Genomic DNA, 27,926 nt, shown 5'->3' with positions numbered 1-27,926 from the left:
TTGAATTACATATAATATATGGAAAAATTTGTTGCACGTAAAAGACCTTTATGACAATTAGTTTCTAAGAATCTGTTCAAGCAAGTGTAATGCGTTCATCCGTTGTGTTCAGCAGTGTGCTGTTCTCAATTATGGCAACTGAGAGGCTGGCTGTGGATTTTCATTTGGATAATGCTGCAAAAGTTTGCAAAATAGGGCTAATAATACTAATTACTGGGCAGATAATGCATTAATGAATTGGAGCAATACTTAATAGCATTAAAGTTTCCGATTACATTTTTATGCTACTACTCAGTTCCTGTATATAAAATGTGACAGTTTTGTTCTCCTCAAAAATGATGAGGTTTAACCTCATAATAAGATTCCATGCAATGAAAAGTGTGCTGAAAATCTTGAGAGTTGGGGGATTTGCTATTATGCTGATCACTACTCTAGATCTGTACAGGTGTTTGCAGGTGTACAGGTCTAAACATGGCACTTTCAATTTTTAACCTTTTGTGTATCTCTCCAATCCTTCTTTTTTCACATATAGTCAGTTATGTATTTCTACAAACACCATGGTTTTTAGACCCCGGTACTGCTGCATAATTCTAGAAATCTTAAAAAAATCTTATTTTATATTTTTTCACTACTGAATTTCTAGATCAAAGAGCTCTCCGTATGTTCCAAATGAATTCTGGACATATTTTGAAGTTCATATCTTTTAAGGGCAATCTATCATTTTTAGTAATGTGATTCAACCGCTCACAGCCTATTTGTGTAAGAGGGAGTCTCTTGTGAATACTTTTCTACGAAGCAGCATTGGTAGTTGCAATTTGCTCATGAAAACTCTGGGTGGTCTTCAGTTTTTGTTGTGCCAGTCGGGGTTTGAGAGTGTGACAATAGTGTACTATGAGCATCGCTGTCTGCATTATGCTTGAAGTAAAAGCAACTTAAAAGTATTAGTAATCTAGTTTTCTTTCTCTCTTCCTTTAATTAAAAAAGACTTTTTCCCTAAAATCTAAGTCTACTTCAGTAAAGGATTCCTATAAGGTGTTGAAAAGGGTTCAGTAATTTTAAAACTCCCCCAAAAGTTCTGTCTCAAAACTTTGCCTCATTCCAGCTTTCTGATAGTGTTCAAAAGGACCACCTGACTGTGGTGCTGGGTGGTGCTTAGGTACTGATGATAACAAATAGAAAAAAAAAAATCATACAGAGGTATCTTGCACTAGCAGAAAATGAGGGGTGTAATCCTGATTCTAAGCATGGTAAAATCAGATTAGTCAGCATTATGTTATTTGTTCTCTGCTGGTGGATCCAATGACACCCTCCTGGTCAGGACTGGTGTGTGAAGGGTGTCTTGCTGATGTGTGGGATGCTTTGGCAATCAGAGCTGACAGCACAACCTTTAGAGGCCAGCTTTAGCCATGAGTTTAACTTTGTGTCCTCTTCTGACCTGAAGTTAAAGGAGAGGAAAGATAGTTTTAGAGCAACCATCTCCACCAGCTGGAGTACTGTGTTGAGAGTAGCTGAGCTGGAGCTGGCAATATTGTCATCTTGCTTTACAGTTAAAGAGACTTTCTGTGTGCTAAAATGCCTAGATACATGTCTATGCTCAGAACAGGACAAAAGCTGAAGCCAAATGTTCCTTATGTTAAAAAACAAACAAACAAACAAAACAACAAAAAAAACCCAAACCCAAAGAAAAAAACCCCAAACCCCCCACAAAAAAAAAAAACCCAAAGAAAATAAAACCACATGCATGTCCCCACCCTCACAACAACAACAAATAGCCCTCTTGCAGATCTGAGCAGATTTGCAATCTGCTTTAAAAAAAAAAAAAAGTTTGTGTGTGGAAAAAACAATAGCTGAGGTATTTCACATCATGCCAGTGTTTTTCAGTTTATGTGGAAACTTGGACTGAATGTTTTTGTATTCTCGCTGGCTCTGCTCCATGTTGTTAGTGCTCTAGCTTTTGTTAATACCAATTTAAAACACACACCTTTCAAGTTGAACTGTGAAATGATATGCAAGTGACTGATCTCACAATTAATACTATGTTTTCATTATTTCTGCATTCATTATATCTCAGTGACGCTTTCTGCTGCCACTCCTGCTTACTTCCGAGGATTCACGTTGATCGCTCTCAAGGAAGGGAAAGAAGGTGACAAAGAAGAAGACCATGCAGGAACTTTTCAGGTGAGAGAACTTTCTCTGACCTGTACCTCTAGGAGTCTTCCTTACTGTATGCTTGGCTCAAAGGGAGAATTTCTACGCACAGCAGGATGCAGACTATGCTTCAGTAAGAATAAATATTTGTGGATGTTGACATGAGAACAACACAGACTATTTTATATTCCATGCAACCTCTTCAAGAGGTCAAGGCTTTTGTACCTTGACTTCAGCTTGCCTTCCTACGTTCTTACAGTTAAACGTGGGCATCAATTATTTGAACCTGGAGCCTAGGACACATCTGAATTTGTTATCCAAAGTGAATATGAAAATTGTTTTGTTGACATTTTGTTCTATGTATTTCTTTGCCTAGATATTTTTGTCCATTTGGATGTAGACTTTGACTAAGAATTGTTTGCCACAGCTGTAATGACTGTTTTATCAGTCATAAATTAGATTCTGCTGTGTTATTGATGCTCAGTAGTACTTCACTTAACGAACACATTCAGTGGGATGAAATGTTGTTTATCATTATTAAAAGGATCAGAATCCAGAGCGATGATTCACAAAACAGTATTTCCAGCTATTTCAAGATCATATTGCATGAAAGGAATTCTGGAAATTGAGAATACACATCATATTTATGAAAGTAGGTAGAAATTATGTAGGTTTGTTGATTCTCAGATGAGATAGTTTCCTATTTTACTTTTCAAACTTAGAAATATTGTTGAATGATGTTGATTATAAATTACAGGATGGGTAATAATACTGATACTAATTTTAATAATCAACTTAATCCTAGCATCTCTTCCTGAAGCATCTTCTGGTTTTTGTATATAAGAAATATGATGTGCAAACTCAATATGTATTAGCCCTGTTTTCCTATTGAGTTTGCTTAGAAGCCTCTTTCTGGTTTTCATACATCTAGAAAATCTAGAATAAGTGAGAATTTATTTGATGGTGGAATAATTCCATCTTCCTTAAAATTATACCATTTACTAAGATTAATTGGGAGAAATCTGTTTAATATGGACAATTAGGGCTTTTTTAAGAATAATAGCTTTGAAGCATCAGCTACTGCTAAGAAGTAGAAATGGTGGTGCTTCATCTCTTCTTTTAAAAGAAACTTATCACCATTTAATTTTGTATTTCAGTTGTTAATCTTTCTATAGCTGTGACTAATGGGAAAGACTTAGCCTGAGTGTTGCCTTTATGGCCAGGTGTAAGTGTAACTCACAATGTAGTGAGAAACTCACTAAGTTTGCTGAAGTACAGAGGAATTTTGAAGTCAGCAGAGTGAGATACGAATGGAAATTCTACATAGATCAAAAAAATCCCAATGGATCTCAGTGGAGAGGATTGTTTAATTAATTTTATTGTATGGATTGCAATCTGAAATCAGTATTCTAATTGGCAGATGAGTTTCAAAATTTATGCATAACTAAATTTGTATTTCTGTGGCACAAACAGTACTCACTGTGCTCATCCCACATTAGCACAATTAACTGAAGTTCATTCAAATAGTGCCTGCCAGTTCTGCCTGTGTTGATACAGATTTCAGATTCTTATTTAGGTATCCAATGAATGCTTTCAGTGATAAATAACAATGTCTCTTGTGTCATGGCTAGGTGCTAGTAACTAGAGGAGGAAAGAAGCTGTTGAGTTCAAGGGTTTGCACTGTGTTTTTATTATAATGTGAAGATCCTAATGGTGTCTAAACACCTGTGCAGAATAAGAAAAAACTGTGTGTACAATGACTTACATGCCACTCACAGCTACGTATTTCATGTGCTCAGATGGAGAATATCTTATTCAGTGAATTATCTAGCGGACAGAACTCAGTGAAAATTCCTTAATAGTGGCAAGATACGAAATGCTACTTCTGGGTTACTGGCATAAGCCTCTGCCTCCTTGAGGAGACATGTATACTGTTCAAATAATAGTCCAAACAAAGCACGTGAATGCATTGCATGAAGCAAAGTGCTTCATTCATATCAGCAAGACTTTGCAGTACAGCCAGGATAGAAAGAATGAAAGTTGACCAAATAAGACATATGCTTTTCCCCCATGCCTCGGAGACTGTAAAACACTGTATTTTTGAGCCTGTGAGTGCCACTTTCAAATTGTGAAGTATGGGCTGCAATGACCTGAATCCATACTTTGTACTCAGGTTAAGATCCCATCGGGGCTGTGGCTTTTGTTTTGCACAGCTATTGAGTGTTAAACTGCTCAACAGGTGTAATGCCTCAAAGTACTGCAGAGGGCATGTGCTAGAGCAGCAAGGTGTTAAATAAGGATAAACATCTCAGGGACTCATGGATATGGCACACTCAGGCTGGGAAAACACGGTTTTCCGTGGTCACATTCCTGCTGCGGCAGGTTGAGTGCTGCTGCAGCCCGTGGCAAAGGATGAACGTGCAGTAAGCGGCTGCCATGAGTTTGCTTTGCTCTGCCTTTTACAACCTCTTCATGGCTCATTTACTCTTGTCTGACTCTGCAAGTCAGCAGGTATGGTCAATCTTCATTAATCATTAAGCTGCAGGGTCCTGATCCTATAAATAGCACGACTTAAAATTCGTGGTTAGACAGGTATTTTTTTTCTGTACTTTTTTTGGTTACCTTGCCATGGAGTAGAGACCTCTAGAGAAGTGTAGTTTGTACTCCACCATTCTGAATCTGTTTTCCTCTGAGAAAACGGAGACTTTTAAAGCTGATTTTACTGTTGTTTGTTTGTTTAATGCAGCCAAACTTCTTTTTCTTTGTCCTTGTATCACACCCAGGGCACAATTTGGCTTTAAAATAAACAAATCACATTGTCTCCCACAAACATGCAAACATATGTTAAATAGCTAAATTAAATATGGTTGGGGAATTAAAGATGCCAAATTCAGTCGTAGAAGTTTGGGGATATAATAATGCAGCTCTTACTTATGCCAGTAGTAATTGTGCAACTCAGGGGCACGTTGCAGCTCTCTGAAAGCTTTGGATATCATGTCCCGTTGGCCTCTTTACACAGGCCATTCCCAACTGTTGTCATGCAGACTGCTGATCTTTCTCTTTTGTAATGTTTAGCAACAGTCTGCAAATTGTTTGAAGGCAAATTAGACTCGAGGGCAACAATCAAGCACTGATTGACTATAGAACAGTATCTATACAGGCCATTTTAATCAACATGTATGCAATGTAATAGATTTAGTCTGGTAAATAATGTAGAATAATATAAATTTAGTGCTGAGCCTCATCTCATCTATCTCATTCTCTGAGGAAGAATAAATATTCCAAGAATATTCTTGGTGGAAGTTTTCTGAATCTGTTCTGAAGATATGTTCAACAACAACAAAAATTCATCTCTGGCCTGTTCAAACACTTCAGTATATTATATTTTATAGAGAATCTACGGAAAACACTCTAGAGCTTTTCCTAATGTCTAAACTGAGTCTTTACTAATAGTGATTAAATTGCTGTCTCATCAGATTATCTTCCTTGATTAAGAATTTTCTTGATATTTTATGAGACAGTTATTCTGAAGTTTTTTTGTTATTTTCTTTTCCATTCCACATGCTCTCTACCTGTTTCTTATTAAATTTTTCATATTTTCATTATAGGGCATCTTTTTTCAATTTGCCGTTTCTGCAGTCAAGTTGAGGGTTCAGTCTTACTTATATTCCCCAGAATTCTACACAATATTCTATCTGGACCCTAAGTGTAAAATCATACAGAATTTACATACAATAACCCTTTGGAGTATCATAATTGCTATCCTAGTCTTCATGCAGAATCCTCTAAGTGGATGCAACTTGCATTTATCACAGGAGCATCTCAGTATTTTACCGGAGGTCAACGATAAAGTCTGAAATCCTTTCCTGCACATATTGCCACCTACAATGTGATTCCTCATTTTCTCTCTGTGCATTTTATTCCTTCTAAGTGTAGAGCTTTGTTCAATATATCAAGAAAGTTCTGAACTATGATCCTATCCTTCAAAGTGCTCATGATTCCTCCAAAAATTGGTGCTGTTTATGGACTTTATAAATACGTTTGACAATTAAACAGTCACTATAAAATAGTGTGCAAACATGACCTGCTTTTCTCATGCACAGTGATAAACCAAGTCTAAAGACTCAAAATGTCACTTCTCTGTATTGTTTTGGCATAATCAGTTGTTAGATTCTTATGTCCACTATTTTTGTGATAGTTAAATGCACTAGTTAAACACATTCATCATAGTAGTGTTCCTGGAGGTGTCCTTTTGACTTTCTTTGCTCTAGATTAAATCAAGAAATTCTTAGTTTAGTTCACTGAATTTAGTGACCCACCAGTGCAAAACCAATGTAAGAACATAAGCAGGCACAGCAGTAGCAAGAGTGAAGGTTTCATTAAAAGTATGGCATTTATAAAAGCTAGGGATGTGTGCTGAAGAAGAAAACATTTAAGGAAAATTGGAGCAGTCGTCAGGTAAGTAAGGCAAGTGGCCCTTTATTCTAAGTCCTTCTTCTCTAGGTTTACCCTGAAACAATAGCCCCAAACATTGCCTTTGTTTTTGAAGACATGCTGACCAGTTCTTTTGATGCTGTTCAGCTGACTGATGTGCTTACCAAAGCTTTTAGATTAAAAGGTATTTTTACAAGCTCTTAGAAAAGCAGTTCCTCAATTGCTGTGTTCCAGCATTTTATAGGAATCTTATATCTTCTTAAGCAGTTGATATACTGCATTTTGAAAGAAACAGCCTTAAACAGCCTTTTAGCCATGCCTCATGATTTATTAGTTCTTGTATTTATAAGCAAAGTTTGTTTATAGTTTTTTAAATAATTAATGACTGCAATTATTTATTGAGGGTTTTTTATATTAAAGATTAATCTATGCTTATGTAATCTTGGTGTTGTACTCAACTTGTATATTTTTTTAACTTTTTATCCCAATATAAGCACATCAGACTACTTAGTAAATGGCTAATTCTGAGATGTATGAAGTAATGTAGTTTTGTTTGACGAGTTCAGAACTCTCAAGTATTTTGCTCATGTTTTCATTCTCTACGTTCCCTTCCCCAGCATCTTATTACTGAAACTGGGTCTGTCATCTTACTGCTTGTAATCATATGGAAGTAATGCATTTTTACTCTGATTTGATGTGAAACATTCAATCACCAATGGTTTGCAAATCGGGGGGATGAATTTCCATTTCCTAGAAAAACCACATAGTTTAGGTTTCTTAGTAAAGCTTCCTCAGACTAGTGAATGAAAACAATATTTCTATATAATTAAATTTTCAAGTTTTAAAAATTTGTCAGGGCTTTCATGAAGGAGGGCTGAGACGTTACAATTAGGAGATATAATCCTATGTGAGGAGTTAAAAAAAAAGAGGACACTATTTACTTGTGTGTTTAAACATGGTGATTATGTGGCCATGACATTATATATCTACTTTCCATTTATCAAGCGGAAAAGAACACAAAGCTGTCTACGTTGGTTTCAGAGAGATAGATGCTGTATCCCCAAAAAGGGGAGGAATGCAGTTGCATCCAAACCCCTAAATGAAATTCTCTTTATGAAGTATTGATCAGCAGTTCTACTATCAGCAGAAGATAAATCAGTGTGAAATAGTTGTATGCAGTCATTAAATTAATGATCCAAAGCTATAATTACAGGAGTATGTTAAATATGAAAGAATCAGAATAAGCCAGGTTTATGATTTGGAGACTGAGAAGGTAGAGATGAATTCTGAGTCTGTAAAATTTAAGTCTCCTGGTCTTTTGTATTTGCAAGAGTATTAATGAATTTTCTTTCTATAAGAATCATTATTGCATACATTAGTCTAGACAGAAAAAATAAATAATTTTTAAAAGGTAAAACAAGCTCTAGTTCACATTTCCTGTAGGGTGGAATTGATTGTCCTTGATGAAAACTTCCACATATTTTTCTAGAACTCTCTGACTTCCGTATCATTATACATGGGAATTAAATATGAGCCTAAAAAAGAAAAAAGGTATCTTCCACAGCCAGTTATAGCAGTGATTGGAAAATGTGAACACTTTGAGTTTAAATACAAAAATCTCTGGTACACTAGAGAAACCTTAACCACTTATTGGCAATATTTTGGTTAAAAATTGTCTCAGGAGATAGTTATGCCTTGCTTCAGACAGTAAAAGATAATAATTTAAGAGTGATGAGCAACAGGAACTTGCAGAAGAGAAACAGCTCTGTGATAGTGATTGTTTGCTATTGATGAGGCTGTAGAAAAAGCAAGCTAGATTCCAACCATGCAGAAGTTTTTGCATCCTTCCTTTACATTTATTTTTTTATTCTTCTGTTTTAGGCTTGTGTCATGAATGAGGTAGAAATTTTTACATTGTAACATTTCCTTTTTGCTATGCTAAATGTTGGCTTGTTATACCTTGGGAACTCCCTCAACTCATTGTATACGTAGTTGCCATGTCTTTTAGAATTAATTATTGAAACTATAAAATTGCACAGCCAAAATCAGAAAATATAAGAAATTTCTGAATACTGTTTTGTTATGTATTTTAGTACAGTAGATCTTTGAAGTACTAGCTAACACACATTTATGAAGAGGAAATAAATATTAACTTGTACTTGCTTGCAGTGTAACTTTGCTCACTACTGCACAAAAATGGGTTTAGTTTCTTAGCATAGGCTGTCACTTCCATTGACAACTAGCTTAACTCTGCGAGGTTTCATGTAGCTTCATGGTTTGTCGTGTATTAGGGAAAGAGCTAAGAGGCTTTCTGTGAAAGCCCTCTGAGATTTATGTGGCCCAGACTCTTTCACCATGGTTGCCAGGAGAAAAAGAGTCGACAGGTACAAGTAGAAACAAGGCAGGGTAAGACCAGATATAAGGAAGAACTTTTTCTCTACGAGGACGGTGAGGCAGTGGCAGAGATTGCCCACAAAAGACTGCAGTCTCCAGTCTTGAAGGTTTTGAAGACTTGCTTGGATAAAAGTATTTCTATTTCTAGCAGTGTATTTTGATCATTGGAGTTAAGAACAGGTGCCAGCATATACTGTACTACCCAGTCTCTAGTACAGACATGGTCCAGTACAGTTATACTCAGTCTGTAGTGTGAGATGTGTACAAACATTCTTTTACAGGCATTTGAATCAATCTCAACAAGTTCACAACATTGATTTCATATTGAAAAACTTGCCTATATGTACCTTTCTGTTAAATATTCATACCCTGAGCACTCAAAGCAGAGACCTCTTCCCCCCAGCCCTGCTTCGATAGGGCATACTCACACTGAGGGAAGATTTATTGTGTGGCGCTGACTTCCTCTCAGCCAGCCTAATCTTAAATATGCTGGAGTGCCTTTTGTTAAGGGTTTTCTTGCTATGTCATAGCATCACTTTTAGAACTTTAAATTCTATTTTGTTTTATTTATTTGGCTTTAGATTATTTTCTGTCTTTTTTTTTTTTTTATATATTTCTTCACCCTTTTCCTGTCTCTGCTTAGCTATGGAAAAGATCATCTAGCTTCTGGCCATGTAGTTTTTAGTCTTCTTTCTTTGTTTATTCTACTTTTATTTATTCTTTTTTCTTTATATCTTTTCTTTTGTGTGTGCTGGGGAAATGCTCTTTCTTGAGAATGACTTCAAATGATGATTGTGTCACAGTAAGAGCTTATGTTTTTTGGAAAGGGTTATGCCTAAACAAATATTTAATTTGTTGATGTTTCAAGTTCTGCTTTCAAAAAAAAGAAAAGCCAAACCCAAAACCCAAACCAAAAAATCCCCCTAGAAACCCCAAAACCAAATACAGGAAGCATGCCTCAAAACTCCAGACTCCTTTTCAGATCCAAGGCTTATCAGAGTCAGGTTACCTCAAGTCTAACTTCTTCCCTGCCTTGCAGTCTGCCAATGCATGCAGCCTACCTATGCAGTGCCAGACTGTCATTGTAAGATATCAGAATTGCCTAATTACATCTCCTGTTAAAAAAAAAATAAAAATCTACTAGTTTATTCCTTGGATTAGCACTAAACTGCAAGACTTTCTGTTTTTAAGAGGCTCCTGAAGAGGCTTATTAGAGAATAGTTTCCTAGAATTTGGCGCTGACACTTAACGAGTCAGCTCCACTCTGTGGGAAGCAGTAAAGTGAGGAAATGACACTGGAAGCACTGTCCCTTTCTGCCTTGGAGACTTCAGTCTGCAATTCAGACGTGTCAATGTTGGGAGCTCCCTTCTGTGCCTTTTGGGGCTTGGGACCATTTGATGCCTTATGAGGGTTTTCTGTTCAGGTCTTGCTTCCAGACTCGAGGCTGGTTTTGTATTGCAATTATTTAATTCAGAGCTAAGTGTGGTTCTGGGAGTGCAGATCCCACTAGTCTCTTTTGTCAATCAGTAGAACCTGTATGTTCTTCCCCTGGGCAGTATTTCAGAGGGCACACATTCCTTTAGAGTCACTAAGATAGATATTTCAAATATCCCTTTTATCCAGCCCACGTAATCTACCTAACTCATTGTTATTCCAGTGTCAGATAGCCTGCCTTCAGATGGTGACTCACCTGGGACATGTGAAATTTTAGGAAAGACATTTAACCATCTGGCAACAGCCAGATGCTTTACAGTTGCCATAGGGTAACTGCCATGGGTTATAGCTCTAGATGTATATAGGCTCCAGGTTCATTGAAACGTCTATTCAGCATCTTTCTCTTCATTCATAATGTTGCCATCAGGCTTTACTTCCTAGATTTCCCTTTTGGTCTCCTCATTATTTACCAGCTTCATCTAAGGCAGTCATCAATTACTCTAGATACTTTGTGTCTCTACTGAGAAAGATCAGCACTCTTATCTCATTAGTTCCTATTATCCTTCTTTAATGCTCCACGAATTACCTCTGATGTAGTTATTTGCTGTTCTGCAGCATCAGAAAACCTTCACTGTGTCAGTTCCAATCAACGGGACCTTAGAACAAGTGTCTGTTCTTTGCACTTCCACTTTACATCAGGTTACAAAGCTTTTATCAGGTATTCCCTACTGATCTGGACTTCTTCAGCTGTCACTGCCTGTAATCCTAACTATGATAGCTGCGGATCTGGACAACCATGCTACCCCCGTAATGACACGGGGCTTTAAAAGGGAAGGTTATGCTGGGGAAATGTGCTTATTCTGACAATTGTCTCCAAATGAGCACTGCCAGCTACCAGACTACAATGACTACACTATGGAAGTACAGAATTATGTCTGTACTTGAAAGTCTTTTCTCAGAATGTTCTTTCTCTTCCCTTTAAGTGATTTCAGGGGTGGTGGTGGGGAGAGGGTGGGTGAAGGTGTCGATAAAGGCTGAGGCTGAACTTGACACTGTCTCTAGGCTATACGGACTTTTCTACTACTTTAAGAAAATTCTGCTGTCAGTCCTCTAGACTTCTGAGGAAGGTACATGTATGCTGGTAGAAAGTCTCCCAATTAAATTTAAATGATCTTTCTTTCATTCTTTTTTTTTCCCCTCCAGTGTCTTCAGAAGAGTTTTGATGACTTAGAAATGTAATGGCTCTTTTAAATTCAGGAATTTACCTACTTGACTCGTTCATGAATGGCTGTTGTAGGGAAAATCCTTCCCCCAGGTTTCATAGTCAAGTAAGGCAAGTCAGTTCTCATCACAACTCACTGCTGAATTAATTGCTACCAGACTAAATGTACTGCTACTATGCCAGTTGTCTTGAGAACTAATTTCTGAATTCAGAAGGCAATTTTGCATTACCAAAGTGACTATATATTTAGCTTTCGCTATTCTAGACTGCATGTGTACTCTTCTCAGACCTAGATGTGGTCCACCCTGATGGTGGTCCTCCTTTACAGCTGTTCCCTTTCTAATGATGGTAGGGACCTCTCAGTGTTTGCAAAGGGATACTGTTTCAACTTGCATTGCTGTCCTGAACAGCTGTAATTGATTATTCTCTTTGCTGTGATAGCTCTTTCTCATGACCTAACAACCCAGGATCATTAGTCATCTGATCAGTGTATTTATTCTACATCAGAATGATGCAACGTCTCACAGGAAGACACCAGAGAAAAGTCATAAGTAGATATGATCTCACCACGGACCACTTCTGAGTCAGGTTATTTCTCAAGCCACGGTATGGATGTTTCCATCCTAGATAGCATCAGGACACCTACTTACTTATAGGACTGACTTACAGGAGCTTGACTTGCTAATCAAGCACTACAAATTCAAGGATAAATCTAGAAATAATGCACCAGTTGCCAGTATAGTTATGCAGTTTTGTTTTCTGGAATGATTCTTGACTCCTACTCCAAGTAATTGTGCTTGTGGAAGGATCTATTGCTGGGAACTGCCCATGGTGGAAATCGATACCTCAACAATCATTGAAAGGGGACAGAGAAGTTCCTTGTGAGTAACTACGTTCCTCAGAGGCGGGTTGCATTTTTAAAACTATTTATCTCCAATCATCCCCCCCTTCTGCTCTGTTTTGTCTCCCTTCTAAGTTGCTGTGAGGAAAAACTGAAAATCATGTGTTCTACTTCACTTTTCTCATGGCTGTATAAGAGGCAGGATATGAATGTACCCTACACGTACTGCGAAAGCAGAATTTTTTGGCTTAGGTGCTTTGATTTCAATTGCCTATATAGGCAAGATGTTTTAAGAAGCTATTATTACTGGTAACCTGTTGAACTTTCTGTACAAATAATTTTTATTTTACCAAATAAATTTCCAAGCTGGACAATATTTTTTTATTTTTTATACATAGTTACTTTTGATTAAAACAGCAGCATATTAAAATTAATTTTTACAGGAAAATAAATACAGAATAACAAAGAAATTCCTGATCCAGTTGCACAAAAGCTAATGTTTGGCTCTTGAGAATGCTTTTCATAGTACTTGGTAATTAGAAAGGGAAATTCCCTGCTGGTATAGAGCTACCATTTTGTTCCCCATTCCCTGCATTGTCACTGTGGGTAGGGTTATTATGCAATCTCTGGCAAGCTCATCCTACCAGACTGCTTACTAATTTGTAGGCTGTAGGTGTAAATTGAAAAGCCTTCATCCTGCTTCTGTTTACTTCACAGATTGAACTGGGCTCCAATTATTCTCATCTATGTGAATTGAGGCACTGTTGTTGCTCTTGCCTCTTTTTTTTTCCTTGTGGGTGGGCATAGCTCATTTGGACCTGCATTTCTTTTCAAAAGAAACATTTAAAAGAATGAATATGCAAGAAGTAGTTTTAGTACTTACTGTTCTATAACTTTAATGATTATATATCTCAATACAGTCAGCAGTGTAGTAGAGGTTCCTTAAGGCGTTGCCAGTGTTTATTCATGATTTGTCAGGCACACATCAGGTTTTTGTTCTCTTGGAACTAATTTAATTTTTTAATTCCAATTGTATGAGTAAAGCTGATTCTGCTTGTATGGGAGGCTTAATTATACCTGATGTTGCTTGGTTTAGCCTGTTTGTCACAAACTTGTTTTAGCTAATCTACTGCTTTTTAAAAGGAGGAAAACAGAGAAGGGGAGAGAGGGGACATAAAGTAGCAAACAAATGCTGAAAATGGAGAAATACTTTATACTGCAGCTTCTCTTGAGCAATAGGTCACTTTCATAGGAAAACTAGCTACCTATTTTATACCATTAATAGAAGAATGCTTTCTGGAAGCTTCAGGGAGGTATTTTAAATGGTTGCTACAGCAGCAGTTTGCCTCTTATTGGTGGTCCTTTTGCCCTGGCTTCTCTGTACATGATAGTGTGGGAATCTCAGATGTAGGAATAAAGCAAGAATCTGCAGTTAGTAAATTACCCCCCATGCTAATCCTACCTGTTGAGAAAATCTGCCTACACATTGTGATAAATCCCAGTATTATTAAGATAATCATAAAGGTTTTCTGTATTGGCTGCATGCATAGGACCAGTGGTGGTTTTTGGCTATGCAGTTTCTTTGCTTCCTTTGAGAATCTTTCAGTAACCTAGTTTTATTATCCATAAATGTTATACAAAGTACTTATATGAATTAGAATTGGGTTATGATATATTTAGACAGTGGGATTATATAATAGCTTCAAATACAGTGTGTTCCAAACAATAATTTGGAACTCTTTCTTAGAGGTTAAGATTTCTATAAAGGATGAAAAAGACCTGTATGCTACTGACTCAAAACTCTCTGTATATTAATCTTTTAGTTAATCTGATGGTCATCAGTTTATCTGATTACATTAGTTGCAAAATGTATTAAAACCACATAATAAAGAGCTTCGTATGTGGCGCAGATGTTACGCAACTGCCAGCTTCCACAGAAAGAACGTAGTGTACGTCACAATGTGTTCTTAGGTTTCTATACCCATTTGCCTCTAACTGCTGACTATGAAAGAGATTTGATGTTTCTTTTTGGGAATAACAAACTTGATACAACCTATGTGAAAGCTGTTCTTGAAGTAAGCCCATTGTTGTTTGTATTTTTACGTCTATATGCATCGTGTACTAAAAAAGTTAGTTTATTCCTGAGCCAAATAAGCCAGAATGACATAAATATGGGAAGGAACATTGCAAGATTAAAAATATGGTAAATATAAAGACAGAATAAAATGCTGTTAAGATACTTGACTCTTGGTACATACCTCTTGCATGGATTTAGAGAAATCATGACTAAATTTTTTTCCAATTAACTTTACTGAATCTTGTCCTAATGATTTTCTGTTGTCAGTGCTACCAGATTTGCGTTTACATTTCTGGATATAATACAGCTTTTACATGCGCTTTTATATTGCCTTTCTGTTGAAGATTTAAAAGTTTTTGCATAAAATAAATTCCAAGAACATTTTTGAGGAATGTGGATTTATCATATCCACTTTATAGAAGAATAAATGTTGAAACAACTTACTCAAGATCACCCTTGAGCCACAATTAAACTTCAGGAGTTCTGCTCTTTGCATACAATGTTTGCCTTCCAAGTCAGGAATGTTTAAACAGTCATCTGTCTTCTTGCATGCAAATACTGCCCGTGCATAAACCAATAAATGTTTGTAAAATGTATAATATTCCAACTGCGAGTGTAAAATATGGGAACACAGTCTAATTCTGTCTATACGGTGGGGTCCCTAAAAACAATTCCAGTAACAGTAGCTGTTGTGCTGGTATGTATCAGAAAGATAAGCAAGTCCTTCTTACTACAGGATTAAAATGACAAAACCGCTCCAACTGCTCTTTTAACACTCCAGGCTTAGTCACTTAAACCAGTAAATGGCTTTGGATCCCTACTATGTTTTAGTCCTTCCTGTTGCTGGCACAGAATCAGAAACAGCAGCATTAACATGTATTTGGGATTAGTAAACTGGATGGTGTAATACCTATTGAGCTCTGTATAATATGGAAGTATTGTGTATTTATAAAAAAAAAAAAGTTAAAATACTTGCTGAAGTAATAAGCATCAGATCTATTAAATATGATTCCTGGCCTTTAATTTTAATACTTCTTGAATTACATGGGTCATATTCTGGAGATAAGCTGTCATTTATCAAGTGTTGGTATCTCCTGCAAATTTATTTTTCCTTTGTATGTGGCTAAACTTCTGACTATCAGAAGTTGTTTTTCCCATTTTTGAGCCAGTTTTTTTAATGCTTCTGTGTTAAAGTTGTGTTAGTTGCATTCTTCATAGGATTGTTTTCTTGAGTACCTGTGCAAAATTTGTAAGATTAGTCTGCAAAAAATGTAAAAGCACAGAAAAATAACTGATCCAGAGTGCTGACTTTACACAGCTTTTAATTGAAATTTAATGAGAATATTTCAGAATAACATTGAAACGACCAAATATAAGTGTCTGAATAAACACTGATATGACTGGTTGTCCGTAATCACTGAGGTAGATTTCCTGTATGACCAAAATTCAGCTTTAGAAGTGAAAGATGGTGTGAGACTTCTCATAAGTTAAACGTGACCTGCTGGACAGTATTTGGTTTCTGCAGTGAAAATCTGTGTTATTTCTAGTGCTTCCATGCTCACGTTCTGCAAATGTTTTCATAGACAGTCTAGACTATTTGTGTCACTTAAGTTGAAATCACGTGATTTTGGGTATGTTCTCGGACAAAAACTTTCACAGTTATATACTTCAGATTCTCACATGGGAATCCAGAAGAAAGGGACAGCTGTTTATATTCCTACATACTAACACTTCATCAGTTTGAGAAGATGATATTGTCTGAACTCGTATTTGGTGCTGCACTTAATTTTTTCATTATATTTATTTCTTACGGGACCCTCTCCCAAATATGTATAAAGTCATGTGACTGAAAGAAACTTTGTGCAAGATTGGAAAAACTACCTCTAGAGTAGCAGATTAAGTGTAGTAAACAAAGACAAGGAAGTGCAAAGAAACATTTTGTAATACATAGAAAAAATGAGAAACAAATTAGTTTTATTTGACTGCGTACTTCAAAAAATATAGAACAGCCTAGGTTGGAAGGGATATTGAAAGATCATATGGCCCAACATTTTCTGGGAAGGGGAGCCTGGATGAGATGATCCAGCACCTTGTCCAACTGCATCTTGAAAGCAATGGGGACTCTACCACATCCCTGGGAGATTGTTCCAATGATTGTTCTCACTGTAATTTTTTTTTTTTTTCTTATAACAAGATGAAACCTCTCCCAGTGCAACTTATAGCCATTGCCTCTGGTCTTCTCCATGAAGCTCCTTGTGAAGACAGAGCTTCTGTCCTATTTGTAGCTGCCCTTGACGTAATGGAATACTGTGATGAGATTTCCCCTGTGCCTTCTCCAGGGGGAGAAGTGGGGGGAGATGTAACTTGTTCAGCCTTTCCTCATAGGGCAGGTTCTCTAGCCCTTTGATTGTCTTTGTGGCCTTTTTTTGGAACCTCTCTGATCTGTCTGCTTCTTTCTTGAATTGTGGGGACCAGAACTGGACACATTATTCCAGGCATGGCCGGACAAGCATGGAGTGGAGTGGTATGATCATATCTCTGTCTCTGCTATTAATGCCCCTGTGGATGCAGCCCAAGATTCAATTTGCCTCTGCTGCTGCAGTGGCTGACTCATGGTCAGCTTGTTGTCCACCAGGAACCCCAGGTCCCTTTCAGCAAGCCTGCTCCCCAGCCACACAGATTCTAGCCTGTACTGCACTCTTTGGTAACGTCATCCCAGGTGCAGGATGTGCTTGTCTTCGTTAAACTTCATACAGTTCTTGCTTGCCCACTCTTCCAGCCTGATCTTCCACATCTCCCCTCTGATGTGTCCACCTCACAACCCAGTTAGTGTCATCAGCAACGTGGTGGGGATGCTTTCAGTCCCATCATCCACATAATTTATGAAGATAATGAACAATGCAGGGCTCAGTATTGGTATTTGTCACTGTGTATATCTCATATGATGAGACTGTTTGCCACTAAGAAAAAGTTTATAGATACAAAAAAAAAACCTTGTTGGAACATTATTTTGCAATTTTAGAACTTTTAATGCAAAACCCAGTAAAAGTTACTTAATTGCTTGTCATCTTTTTCTTGATAAAAGTCTCCAGAGAAGCGTTGAAGGACCTGAGCCTGATGTCTCCCAATAGCTCTCGTCGTTGACATCTGTTAAAATATAGCTAGACTTGTAAAGTAAATAAAGTGGTTGTAAGCCCATGTGCGATGTTCCAACTTCACTTAGGACTAGAATCAGCCGTGTGAATGAAGCCCTTCAGTATGGTCATAAATAGCATATGTTGTGCTGAAGTGCACAAGATGAGCACAAAAGCACTGTGGTTCTCATGTGTCTGTGCCTATCTGTTTCTAATTCCTGTGTGCTGCCACTTAAACTCTGTAGAATTACTGTTCTTCTGTGTCCATTCCCATGGAAGTATCTGAATCTTTAGCTCTTTGAAAAGCATGAATGAGAGCACACGTAGGTGAAGTTTAGCTGCTTGGGACCTCAGTTCTGTCAATCTCTTCAGAAGTGCAGTAGAAGGGTGTCATCCCTTTTATTTTGATGGAAAACCGATCATTTCCAAAAAGGAAAGTGAGCACTTTATGCTTTGTGCATAACACCTTTGTTGCTGCCTTTTGCCTCATAATTATTGGCCATCTCTTCATATTTGAATGACCAGGTAATGGGGGAGCTGAATGCAAAGAATAAGGTTTCAAGATTTCTCAGAATCGTGTGTAATATAAATCTACAGATAAATAGAAGGTGTATATCTTTTGACTACCTGACTATCAGTAGCACATGACCAACAGAACTGCGAGTGTGTTGAAGACAGTTTTGATGAGCAGCAGCAGGTGTAGGCAACTTTGCCTGCTTTGTAATTAATGTTACTGTTTTCTTCTGTTGCTACTTTAGGGAAGGCACACCTGAGCAATACAGAAGGACATTTAATCCCCTAATTAGGGCTAGCAGTAAAAAGGGCTACACAGAAAGTTCTTTGAACAACATAAAAAACCAAAACTGGTTGAAATGAGAAATTTTCCCTGTCCAATATGCTACAGTGCAAACTAGTTACACAATTAAACTCTTTGGAAATTTCCAATAGAAAGGTCATCAGCACTTTATATGCAGATAAAACTGAAGTATACTATTCTTTTTATTACATTATTTACAGTATATAAATAATAAACTATTGAAGCAACAATACTTGAGATGATGAAAAATCAAAACATTTATTTTCAGAATGGATTGTTTTGAACACATTTAAATTTTTCCAGATGCTTTAAAATGATATTTCAATAAAATCGCACATTTCCAGGAAAAAAATTATTTTGACAAAATTATGTTTTGAAACTGGAAATTGTGTAAAATAATGTTTTTCCTACTACTTGTAGTTAGTAGTGGTAGGAGTTCCAAAGCCTAAATTTAAGTCTAGCAAGAAATGCTACCAAGCCAATTAGAAACATAATTTATTTTAAAAGATACCTTTGAAATAATGGTATGTCTGGGTTGTGTTCTGTTTTTTTTGTTGTTTGTTTGTTTATTTTTTAAATCTATTCTATTTGAAATTGGTTTGCTAAGATCATGAAGGAAAGCATTGGTAATAGAGCCAGCATAAATACAGTTTTTCCTCGTTTAATTCACATTATCATTTATTCTGTTCTTCACGTTCTCGATTCCATACACATTTGCCTGTTTTGTAGTGATGGAATATTACTAAAAAGGTGGTTGATGCTAGAGATCTGAAATTTTAAATTTTCTTTGTTTATGTGTCAAATTGCTTTGGAAATGGATTTTCTAGTTTCTTGCAAAAATCTGGGTGTTTTTCCCCAAAGAAGATGTACTTGTCTCCCTCTTGATCTATGACTGTATATATTGAATTTCTACTTGCCCTAATGAAATTTCAAACGATACAGCTTTATAGTCTTGAAGTACATACTCATCAGAATTAAATCCCTTTGAAACTGAGATGAATTTGTGTTTTTTCTAAAGGTAATTGTATTGTCATATGCATGTATGGTAAGATGGGAGTAGAAATTTTTAATTAGAAAGTCTGTTTACAGCCATAAAGTTGACACGCATAAAGAAGGCTTATATTTCAAAACAAAACATGTCAAACTATCAGGAGATGAAAACTTTGCCTAATGCAAATATATAGGGTTGCTCTGAAATCTGCTTGCAGCTTTAGCTCTTCTGTGACAGTGCAGTAAACCTTAGTTTTTTATTTTGCATGCAGCTTGGCAGTGTCAAGGCAAGAGATGTAGGCAGGTTGTGTCCCACTTTCTTCCTCAGACTCCTGATTGCTCCTTCTGCATTGGACCAGGACAGAGCTGCCAGCCTTGGGCAGTGGCAGCAGCTGCAGTGGCTGGGGCAGTATGCAAGTGTCTGGGCTCCTGTCTGCCACCCTCCTGGCAGGATCTGGTTTCACTTATGTCCTCCTCACCTCTGTCTTACTGTGTTTCTGTTCTTTAGAAATTTTGCAATTTTTCTTGGAAATGCACTTAGAATGTACAAATAATTTTGGAAGTGGTTTTATCAAAATCACTGCCTTTAATAATTTGGTTTAAAAAATTGGTGCGTCAAGTACTTGACAAAATTCATAGTCCATGCATTAATACGGAAGTACAACTAAGTGAACATTTTATTCAGTACATCCCTTGAAGCAAAATGGCATCAGCGTATCCACTGAGAATTATGAAGAGCTACTCTACTAATGTGAGGTGGGAGTACTATTTTATGTACTAATGCAACAGCAGAGTTGGAGCTCTTTATGTTTTACAAATGTTTTGTAGCTTTTTGAAATTAAACAGACAGTGATGTCTGCATAAGAAGATGCCACTTATTTTCTTAGCTTTATTTCTCAAACCATAATAGTGTAAAACTTCAGCCACCTGCATAGGAGGAAGCCTCTTCATTGAGGCATGCTTCTGATTGTCGTGCCATGTTTAGTGACTGAGAGCTGCATTGAACAAGCCACATCTTTACCACTGCACCTCCTTGGAATTAATATGAAAGCAAGATACCACTATATATATATATATATTACTTATTTTTCTTTTTAAACCTGGCAAAAGTTGTTAGTCCTTATAGTGTTAATCTATGTACAAGTACCATTTGATACCGTTCCATTTCAGTTTACAGCTCATTTTTTAGAGTGCTTCAATTTACAGAGCTATGAAGAATTTTATTATAAGCTTTTACCAAAATTCTTTGTTGTTCTATTTTTTCAGAATCCATTTCTGCATGTTTATTTTCTTTAAGGTTGTACAACTCTCCAGCAGACATTTTATACCAAGATGAAATATACTGCTATATTCAAGAGAATATAGAACTTTTTTGGGGAAAAAAAAAAAAAAAACAACCAAAAAAACAAAACAAAAAACAAACAACACACACAACCCCTGAAGTTTTAAATTACTTTTCTTTCCAGATACTCATGTCATTGTTTTGTTCCCATAATGAAAATTTGTGCAAGACAGTTCAGAAAAAGTGCCCAAACTGTGTTTTAATACAGATGCAGTTTTAATATTTGGTGGTGTGAGGTTTTTGTTTCATCACAAGCACTTAATCCACTTGGACTTCAGTCAGTGTTTGAAGAGAGCCTACCAAACTCTGGAAAAGAAATCTGAAGTCTGCCCACAAGACTCTCCTTTTTGCCAGTCTGTGGCTTCACTGTTGACTGACAGCAGTGTGTCTTTCTGAAGCAGAATCCTCTCACACGGGAAGGGAGAAAGCATAACTTTTTGATTCCCTCAACTCTCGGCAAGCAGGTTTAATTTACCAGAAGGCTACTCTAGGTAATGTGAAGTTAGGCTTTATAGAAAACATTGGACACAGAGGCAGGCAGGGGAATTGTTCATGAATAGACTGTATAATCTGTGATGCCCTCTAAAAGAATTTGAGAATCTATGCATTAGTACTTCATCAGCATATCAAAAGTATGAGGAGCTATAGCCTGGATTATTATCTCCTGATTCTGCCTAACGTGCAGGCACACACTCATACACCCACAGAGAACATGGTGGCTTTGTAATTGCTCACAACTACTGTCAGTGCTGCCACAAACCCTTCCTGCCTTTCCGCAGCTCTTCTGTGCAAACCGTGTTCCTGGTCTGACAGTTGATGTAAATTGTGAAGCAAAAGATTTGAGAGCTCTTTTAAGGAGGTAAATGCCTTCTTAAATTTATCTGCATAATTCCTGTAGTTGCCGATCACCAGTATTTTTGCTCTAAATGTGGTTTTAGCAGTGGATTAAGTCTCTCTGAAATAGATTATGTTCTGTACAGAGTCATCTGAAGGCTATGGGAATTTGTGTAGAATCTGCTTGAACTAGGTTGTGATTTATATTTTGGCATTGAGACATTCATGAGGAATGTGAATAACACATGTGCCAGAGCTGCTGATGCTTCAGAACTCCAACACCAACAGGACAATAATGCTATTAAAAATATGTATTTTCTGTAATCCTTAAATCCCTTCTTAACTTAAATGAGGAGCTCCAAGTGAGGTAGTTATTCTTGGCAGTATATTCATAATGCTGAGTAGTGTGGTATTTTCTAAAATGTTCAGGCTTTTCATTTATCCTTCAGACTAAGCAACTGAGAAATGCTGATCCAGTAAAATGTGCAGACTCACATTTTACTGTGTATTTCAAATTACTTTCAGCAGTTCTGGTGTACCTAATAACAGAAGAGGCATTTTCTTTGTACATTACTATCAAATGTTATTTTGTATTGTAGAAAAGCGTCACCTCTATAATAATATTATTATTGATTATATTAGTAAGGAAGCCCCATCTAGGTTTACGCCCATGTTGCACTTTGTACTCCACAGAGTCATAGTTAGAAAAGGTTCCTTTGGCTGACAATACTCTGAAAAAATGCAAGAGAGAGAAAGGCTGAGGAGGCTGTTACCATCAGTCTGCAAGGAGAACCTGCGATGTAGGAACGTGGCTTCAGTAGAAGAGCTTTATGTGTCATTTGACCAGGCACTGTAAAGTTTCTTCCTTATCTGATATTTTATGTGTCTCCTCAAATTTCACATTCATTTTCCTTTGATTGACTGGTCCTTCAACGCTGTTCTTATCTGAGATATTGTTCCTGAAATAAAAATGGCAATTCCTGAGTTTTAAATTGATTTGACAATGAACCTGGAGTTCCTTGCCACAGAAATGTAAATGAGAAGTGCCAGTGTGAGCAGAAGATAAGGTCCACGTCTTCTGTGTGAGCCCACAGCAAATATTTCTCTTGCACTCACGTTACATGTGCATTGCTTGTTATGATGCGAAATGTATTGGCAATATACAATTGTGACAACAGTATATGAAGAATGATAATCTTATCAAAAGCTAAGCATGTAATTAATTTCAAAGGGAAGAGCTATGACTCAGCAGTGTCGTTTAACACCAACTGTTGAAATGCAGTAATTATGACTCCCAACCCAGTCCATGTGGTTTGTTCTGATACAGAAGTCATATTTTCTTGACTGCTTTTAGTTAAGTTTTCTAGAACTGATGATGACAATTGTGAATTTAGGACTAGATCATGCTTTGTATTTTTTTTATCATGAACATGGGAATGTTAGTTTTTTGGTTATTTACGTTTCTCAACTGTTTGAGTGCTTAAAGTTTATTCTTATGGTGAACAGTAGTTCTGGACCACTGAATTTAAAATGTTATTGACTGGACTTGAATGGTGACTAGAGGTCCTTACTAATGAAATCTCTATTAGTCGCAGTGAAGGCATATCCTTTCAAGCATTTATTAAATGGTATTTTTGTGCAAAGGATTATGTGCATTGACAGAAGCAAAGGCACATGGGCTTAGGCAGGTAAAGACAGTTACTGCAGAAAGTGAGGAAAATCCTGGTACTAGTATGAAAAGTTTCATATAGTTTTGACAAATTATTAAAAATGTGCTGAAAATATTTTGATTGGCATATAGCAAAAATATAAATGCTGCTTTTTAGCTAAAATATGACCTCACAGCAATCAGATAGTCCTTCAGCCTTCTGCAAGCATGTCCATAAACATAATTTTAATTTATCTTGGATTTAGTCCTGCAAGGTACTGAGCTTCTGCCTTTAGTGACCTTAAATTGCATGCTTAGCATAAGACCTAAAAGCTGGTTTAGGTGCATATTCATAAATCTTTGTTTTGTGCTGAGATAGGATCTGAATGAATTCTTTACTATACGGATTTGTAAAATGTGGGGAAAAAATTTTTTTTTAATATATTGTTAGAGGTTGGTTCATGTGTATGTGCCTCTACGTGCATGAGTGGCCCTCTGTGTCAACCAAGGATTAATCTTTGATTCACTAGAAGTTGTCTGTGAATTTTTGGTGCTGCCAGATGCAGTAACATGGCCAGTGAGCTCATGCTACTTAAACATAAACTCTTGATAGAGATGTGCTATACAATCATGAGCCCCAGTTCAATACTACACACAAGGCCAAGTCTGGGGAGGAAGCTCGGAGGTCTGTTTAATCCCTTTTCAAACAAGGGCATTTGTCTGTAAGGATCAGAAATAAATGCAGAAGGAGTTTTGTTATTTGTTTTTAATTGAATATTTAAAAAAAGTTCTAAGTTAGCACTCTTAGAACTGATGTGATCTCAGTCCTGGACTAGCAAACCAATGCCACATGGGATTCTCAATATTTTGAGGAAATGCTTTGGTTTCTTGTCTTTCCAGAAAGAAACACCAGTATATTGATCCTTTTAATGGAATATATCAAGTTTCACTTTTTTCTTTTTTTGTTGGGGGAACTTTCATCTAGATGTAATTTCCAGTCAGAAGAAAAGGTCCATCACAAGCGAAAAAAGGTTTTCAGTCTGGTTGGAGAGAAGGTTCAAGTGTCTGAGTCATTAGAACAGGGATTGCACCATGGAGTTTTGCAGCCCTAAAGAGTGTTCCTCCACACAGCGATGTTCTATTTCAGGACTGATTTTTCCCAGTCTCTTCCTCTTGGATCCCTCTGCTTTGTAAAACACTTCACTAGGCCAGCAGGGAAGAGTCTGGCTTTGCAACTTGGAGGGAAGGTCATCAAAATAAACAGAGCAGAGATTTGAAGACAGATCAGTGCTTTCATTACCTGACTTCAAGCCAGTTTTTCCCTTTGGCCCAGAGAGTATATATGTGAGGTGGAATGGATCGGAAAAGAGACTGGTTGAAGGTTACTCATTTTGTAAAAACTCAGATGGACAGTGAATTGTCTGATTCAGAATGGATGTATGAATCTGCATCTTTCGTATCAGGAAGTAGAGTCTTCGATGCTAGTCGCAGGGCATGCTTTACTAGACTGTCTCTGAGCTTTTGCAAGATAAATAAGTTTGTCTTCTAATCCTGGTGTGCATCCAAATGAAAATATAAATATTTTTTGCCAAACAAGGTTCTTATTTTTTAGAAATATTTAAATTTCCATTTTAAATTAGTTGTGCTACAATCCCTTGATATGCTGAAAAAGCACTCTCATGTAAAAGATGCAGTTGTCAAACTGGAGCTCTGCCAGGTTTGTTTTTGTTCTGCTTACTGGGTTCTGTGGGCATCAATGCACCAAGCTGGGAGATCTTTGACAGAATTTGGCAGTTCTTTTTACAAAATTGAGATGAAGGGTTTGGTACACAGGGGGCCACCCCAACTTTATGGCTTCCATGGATTTCCCTGACTTGAATTCCTAGTTGATTCTCTAAGCCACTTTTCCATCTAATTTGAACTATTGGCACATCACAGAGCAGGCTGAAGATCTGGCATCTCATATTTAATCTCCTCCCAAAGAACTCTTGTTTATGAAGTCTGAGAGCAATTTGAGGTATAACAAGCTGTTAAAGATAATAATGTTTTTATACAGCATCTAATATATTGTTTTGAAAAAGGAGCTCAATGTCTATATCCCCACTTCACAACTGAGAAACAGACTACACTAAAGTGATTTGAGAAAGTTGCTCAGCAATAAAAGTCATTTCACTTCTAGTCAAGTGTTGTATCTACATTGCCTTATTTTATATAGCTTTCTTTTATGAAGCTGTGAAAACACTTCTTTACACAACCTTCCAATGTCTTCATCCATCTAGAAAATCAGATTAAAATGGACTCTTAAATATGAGGTAGATAATTGCATTATATGTAATTAAATAAAAGGGCAGGAAATATATTTAGGAGAGATGTCAACAGTGTTTTTTCTTTCCAAACAAATGTGTGTATTATAGGCTTAAATGAGAGGCCCTAACTGTAGTGACTACGCAAGAAATATACAAAACCCTTAAGATTTTACTGCTTTCAAGTGATTGTTGAGCAACATTTCTCCCAGGCTGAAGGCTCTTGAGACATCACCTATCAAGAGTTATTTTTTCCCTGTGAAAATTTGTTATCAGATTGAAATGGTGGTTATTTTTTGCCAAAAAAATGATGTTCATGCTGAAATAGTTTGACAACATAACATTAGAGTATAAATAATCCCTCTGCAAGAGTATTACACAATGAATCCTGCATGTATGTTTGAAGTTTATTGTGGTTATAGTCTTATCTGAAATGAGTATGTTAGTTTTGTAATTTTGGATGAATCGTTTGCACTTTGATCTTCCAGTTACAAGGAGGAGAGAAAGTAGAAATCTGTGAGAGCCACTGAGAAACCCAAGTGGTTGTGTGCTTTTTTTTTTTTTTTTAAATTTTGGAATTATTTTCTACAGCTGCTATTTAGGGTTGGCCTTGGCTCAGGTGAAGGGAACTGCAGCTAGAGGACTCCTCTGATTAAAGCTGACTCTGTTCCCAGGGGGTCAGTAAAAGATTGCCAGAGCATAGCCTTGCTTGGTGTCCCCATCATCCTCACAGGTTATTATTTTGGTTTAGGACTGCAATAGGACAGTTCTGTTTCTTAATCCTTGCAACAAACTGTTGAAAGTAACATTTCTTAATTTTCATTTGACTAAGTGTTCATAAAATTTACCCTTTCTTCATCTGCTTGTTTCATGCTTCCAAATGTAAACTATATTTAGACCATAAAAGAACCCTGATTTCATTGAAAAGCAAGTTCAGTCTTCTAGCTACTGCCTGAATGGAAAAAAAAAAACAACCCAGCCCACAAGTTAATGTGTGTGAATTGTTCAGCATAGAGTCTGACCTCAGTAAATTTACTCTAGATTTAGGTCTAACTTGATTAAATTATACATCAAGGTGAGCCAAAAGTCCTGTTTCCTTGAAACTTAAATTTTCAATCTTGCCCAGAATCCTCATGCATCATTTCAAATGTTGTGAAAGGAGCTGTGTAGACTGAACACAAAGCATGAAGAATAATGTTAAGGCATTTGTCATGCAAGGCACAGAGTGACTCATTGCTTTTGTGCAGAAGTTCACAAGACGTTCCTTCACACAATTTACTCCTGCTGATGTCCCTAATGCTGCGACTAATTTGTATGCTCTGATGCTTATGCCAGGACACTCTCTTTGGCAAGAGTCAACTGGTGCACTTTAAGTCTTTGTGCCAAGGTGTGAAAAGCAAGTTCAGTCTTCAAAATAATTTCTCGTTTCTGATGAGGATTGTTGGATAGTATTGGATGTGTTAAGAAACTAGTCTTTCAAGGGATTTTATAAGGTGATACTATTTAAAAAGAATTTGCCCTTTCTTTGCTGGAATTTAGTATTTATTAGCATGAAATCAGAGGATTTTTCTTAATCAAAATAGCTACTTTTTAAAGAAAGTTATGGATGGAACCCAATCAGATTTATAGCTATGAGAATAACAACAGCTCTCTGTGCCTAATATAGTTTCTCTGTTAGAGATTATAAAACTAATATGTTATCTGGGAAAAGCTGAATTATCTGTCAAAAATAGTAGTAATATAGTCTGATAAAATAGCTTAAATCATTTTACCCAACTATTTTCATATAAATGTTGATGTTACAGTCAAGGAGAAAAATTTATAGGAAACAGGGATTAAACTTTGAACCTGAAGTCCACGCTTAGTGACTACTTAAATGAAAATTGTCTCAATTTACAACAATCTATGTTCATTCATCTGTTGAGTGTCATGAAGAGCTTTTATTTAATTGGCCATTTTAAATTTACAAACATAAGCCTTCAGCATAATCCTTATAATTGAACATGTTACAACATTGATTGAGAGTGGTTCAAACTCAAGAAAAAATATACAGTATAACATTTTACATTCAGTAAATGCTGTCAAGTTATTGTTATCTGTGCCTGTCAATATACATCTTGTCTTTTCATATATATTGAATTAAGTAAAGAAATTGCTGTGTTGTTAAACTTTCCATAGACAGTCTCTCAGGCAGGAAAGGCTGTTTAATGTAAAAGTTGACAGTGTAGTGCTTTATCCTTAATGCATTTCAGGTTCTTGTCACATTGAAGATTTTCCTTCTCCTTTTGTTTGAATTGTGCCTTAGAA

The 27,926-nt window shown here is 36.7% G+C and overlaps 1 protein-coding gene across 2 annotated transcripts in view; it reads left to right on the top strand.

Moving 5' to 3' along the window:
- The window catches only part of SPON1 (spondin 1), a 360,535-nt gene that overhangs the window by 171,677 nt on the left and 160,932 nt on the right, over positions 1 to 27,926 (top strand). For both annotated transcript variants that reach the window (XM_074842053.1, XM_074842052.1), the window contains exon 2: positions 2,072 to 2,178. Coding sequence is in view for 1 of the 2 variants with exons in the window: in XM_074842052.1 (XP_074698153.1) it covers positions 2,072 to 2,178 (107 nt within the window). In the remaining variant the exon portion in view is untranslated. The remainder of the gene's footprint in view (positions 1 to 2,071; positions 2,179 to 27,926) is intronic.

Source organism: Strix aluco, chromosome 16 (assembly GCF_031877795.1).
Source record: "Strix aluco isolate bStrAlu1 chromosome 16, bStrAlu1.hap1, whole genome shotgun sequence".
NCBI classification, from domain to species: Eukaryota; Metazoa; Chordata; class Aves; order Strigiformes; family Strigidae; genus Strix; species Strix aluco.
Note: the sequence above shows the minus strand (reverse complement) of the source record. Positions and strands in the feature narration are given on the sequence as shown.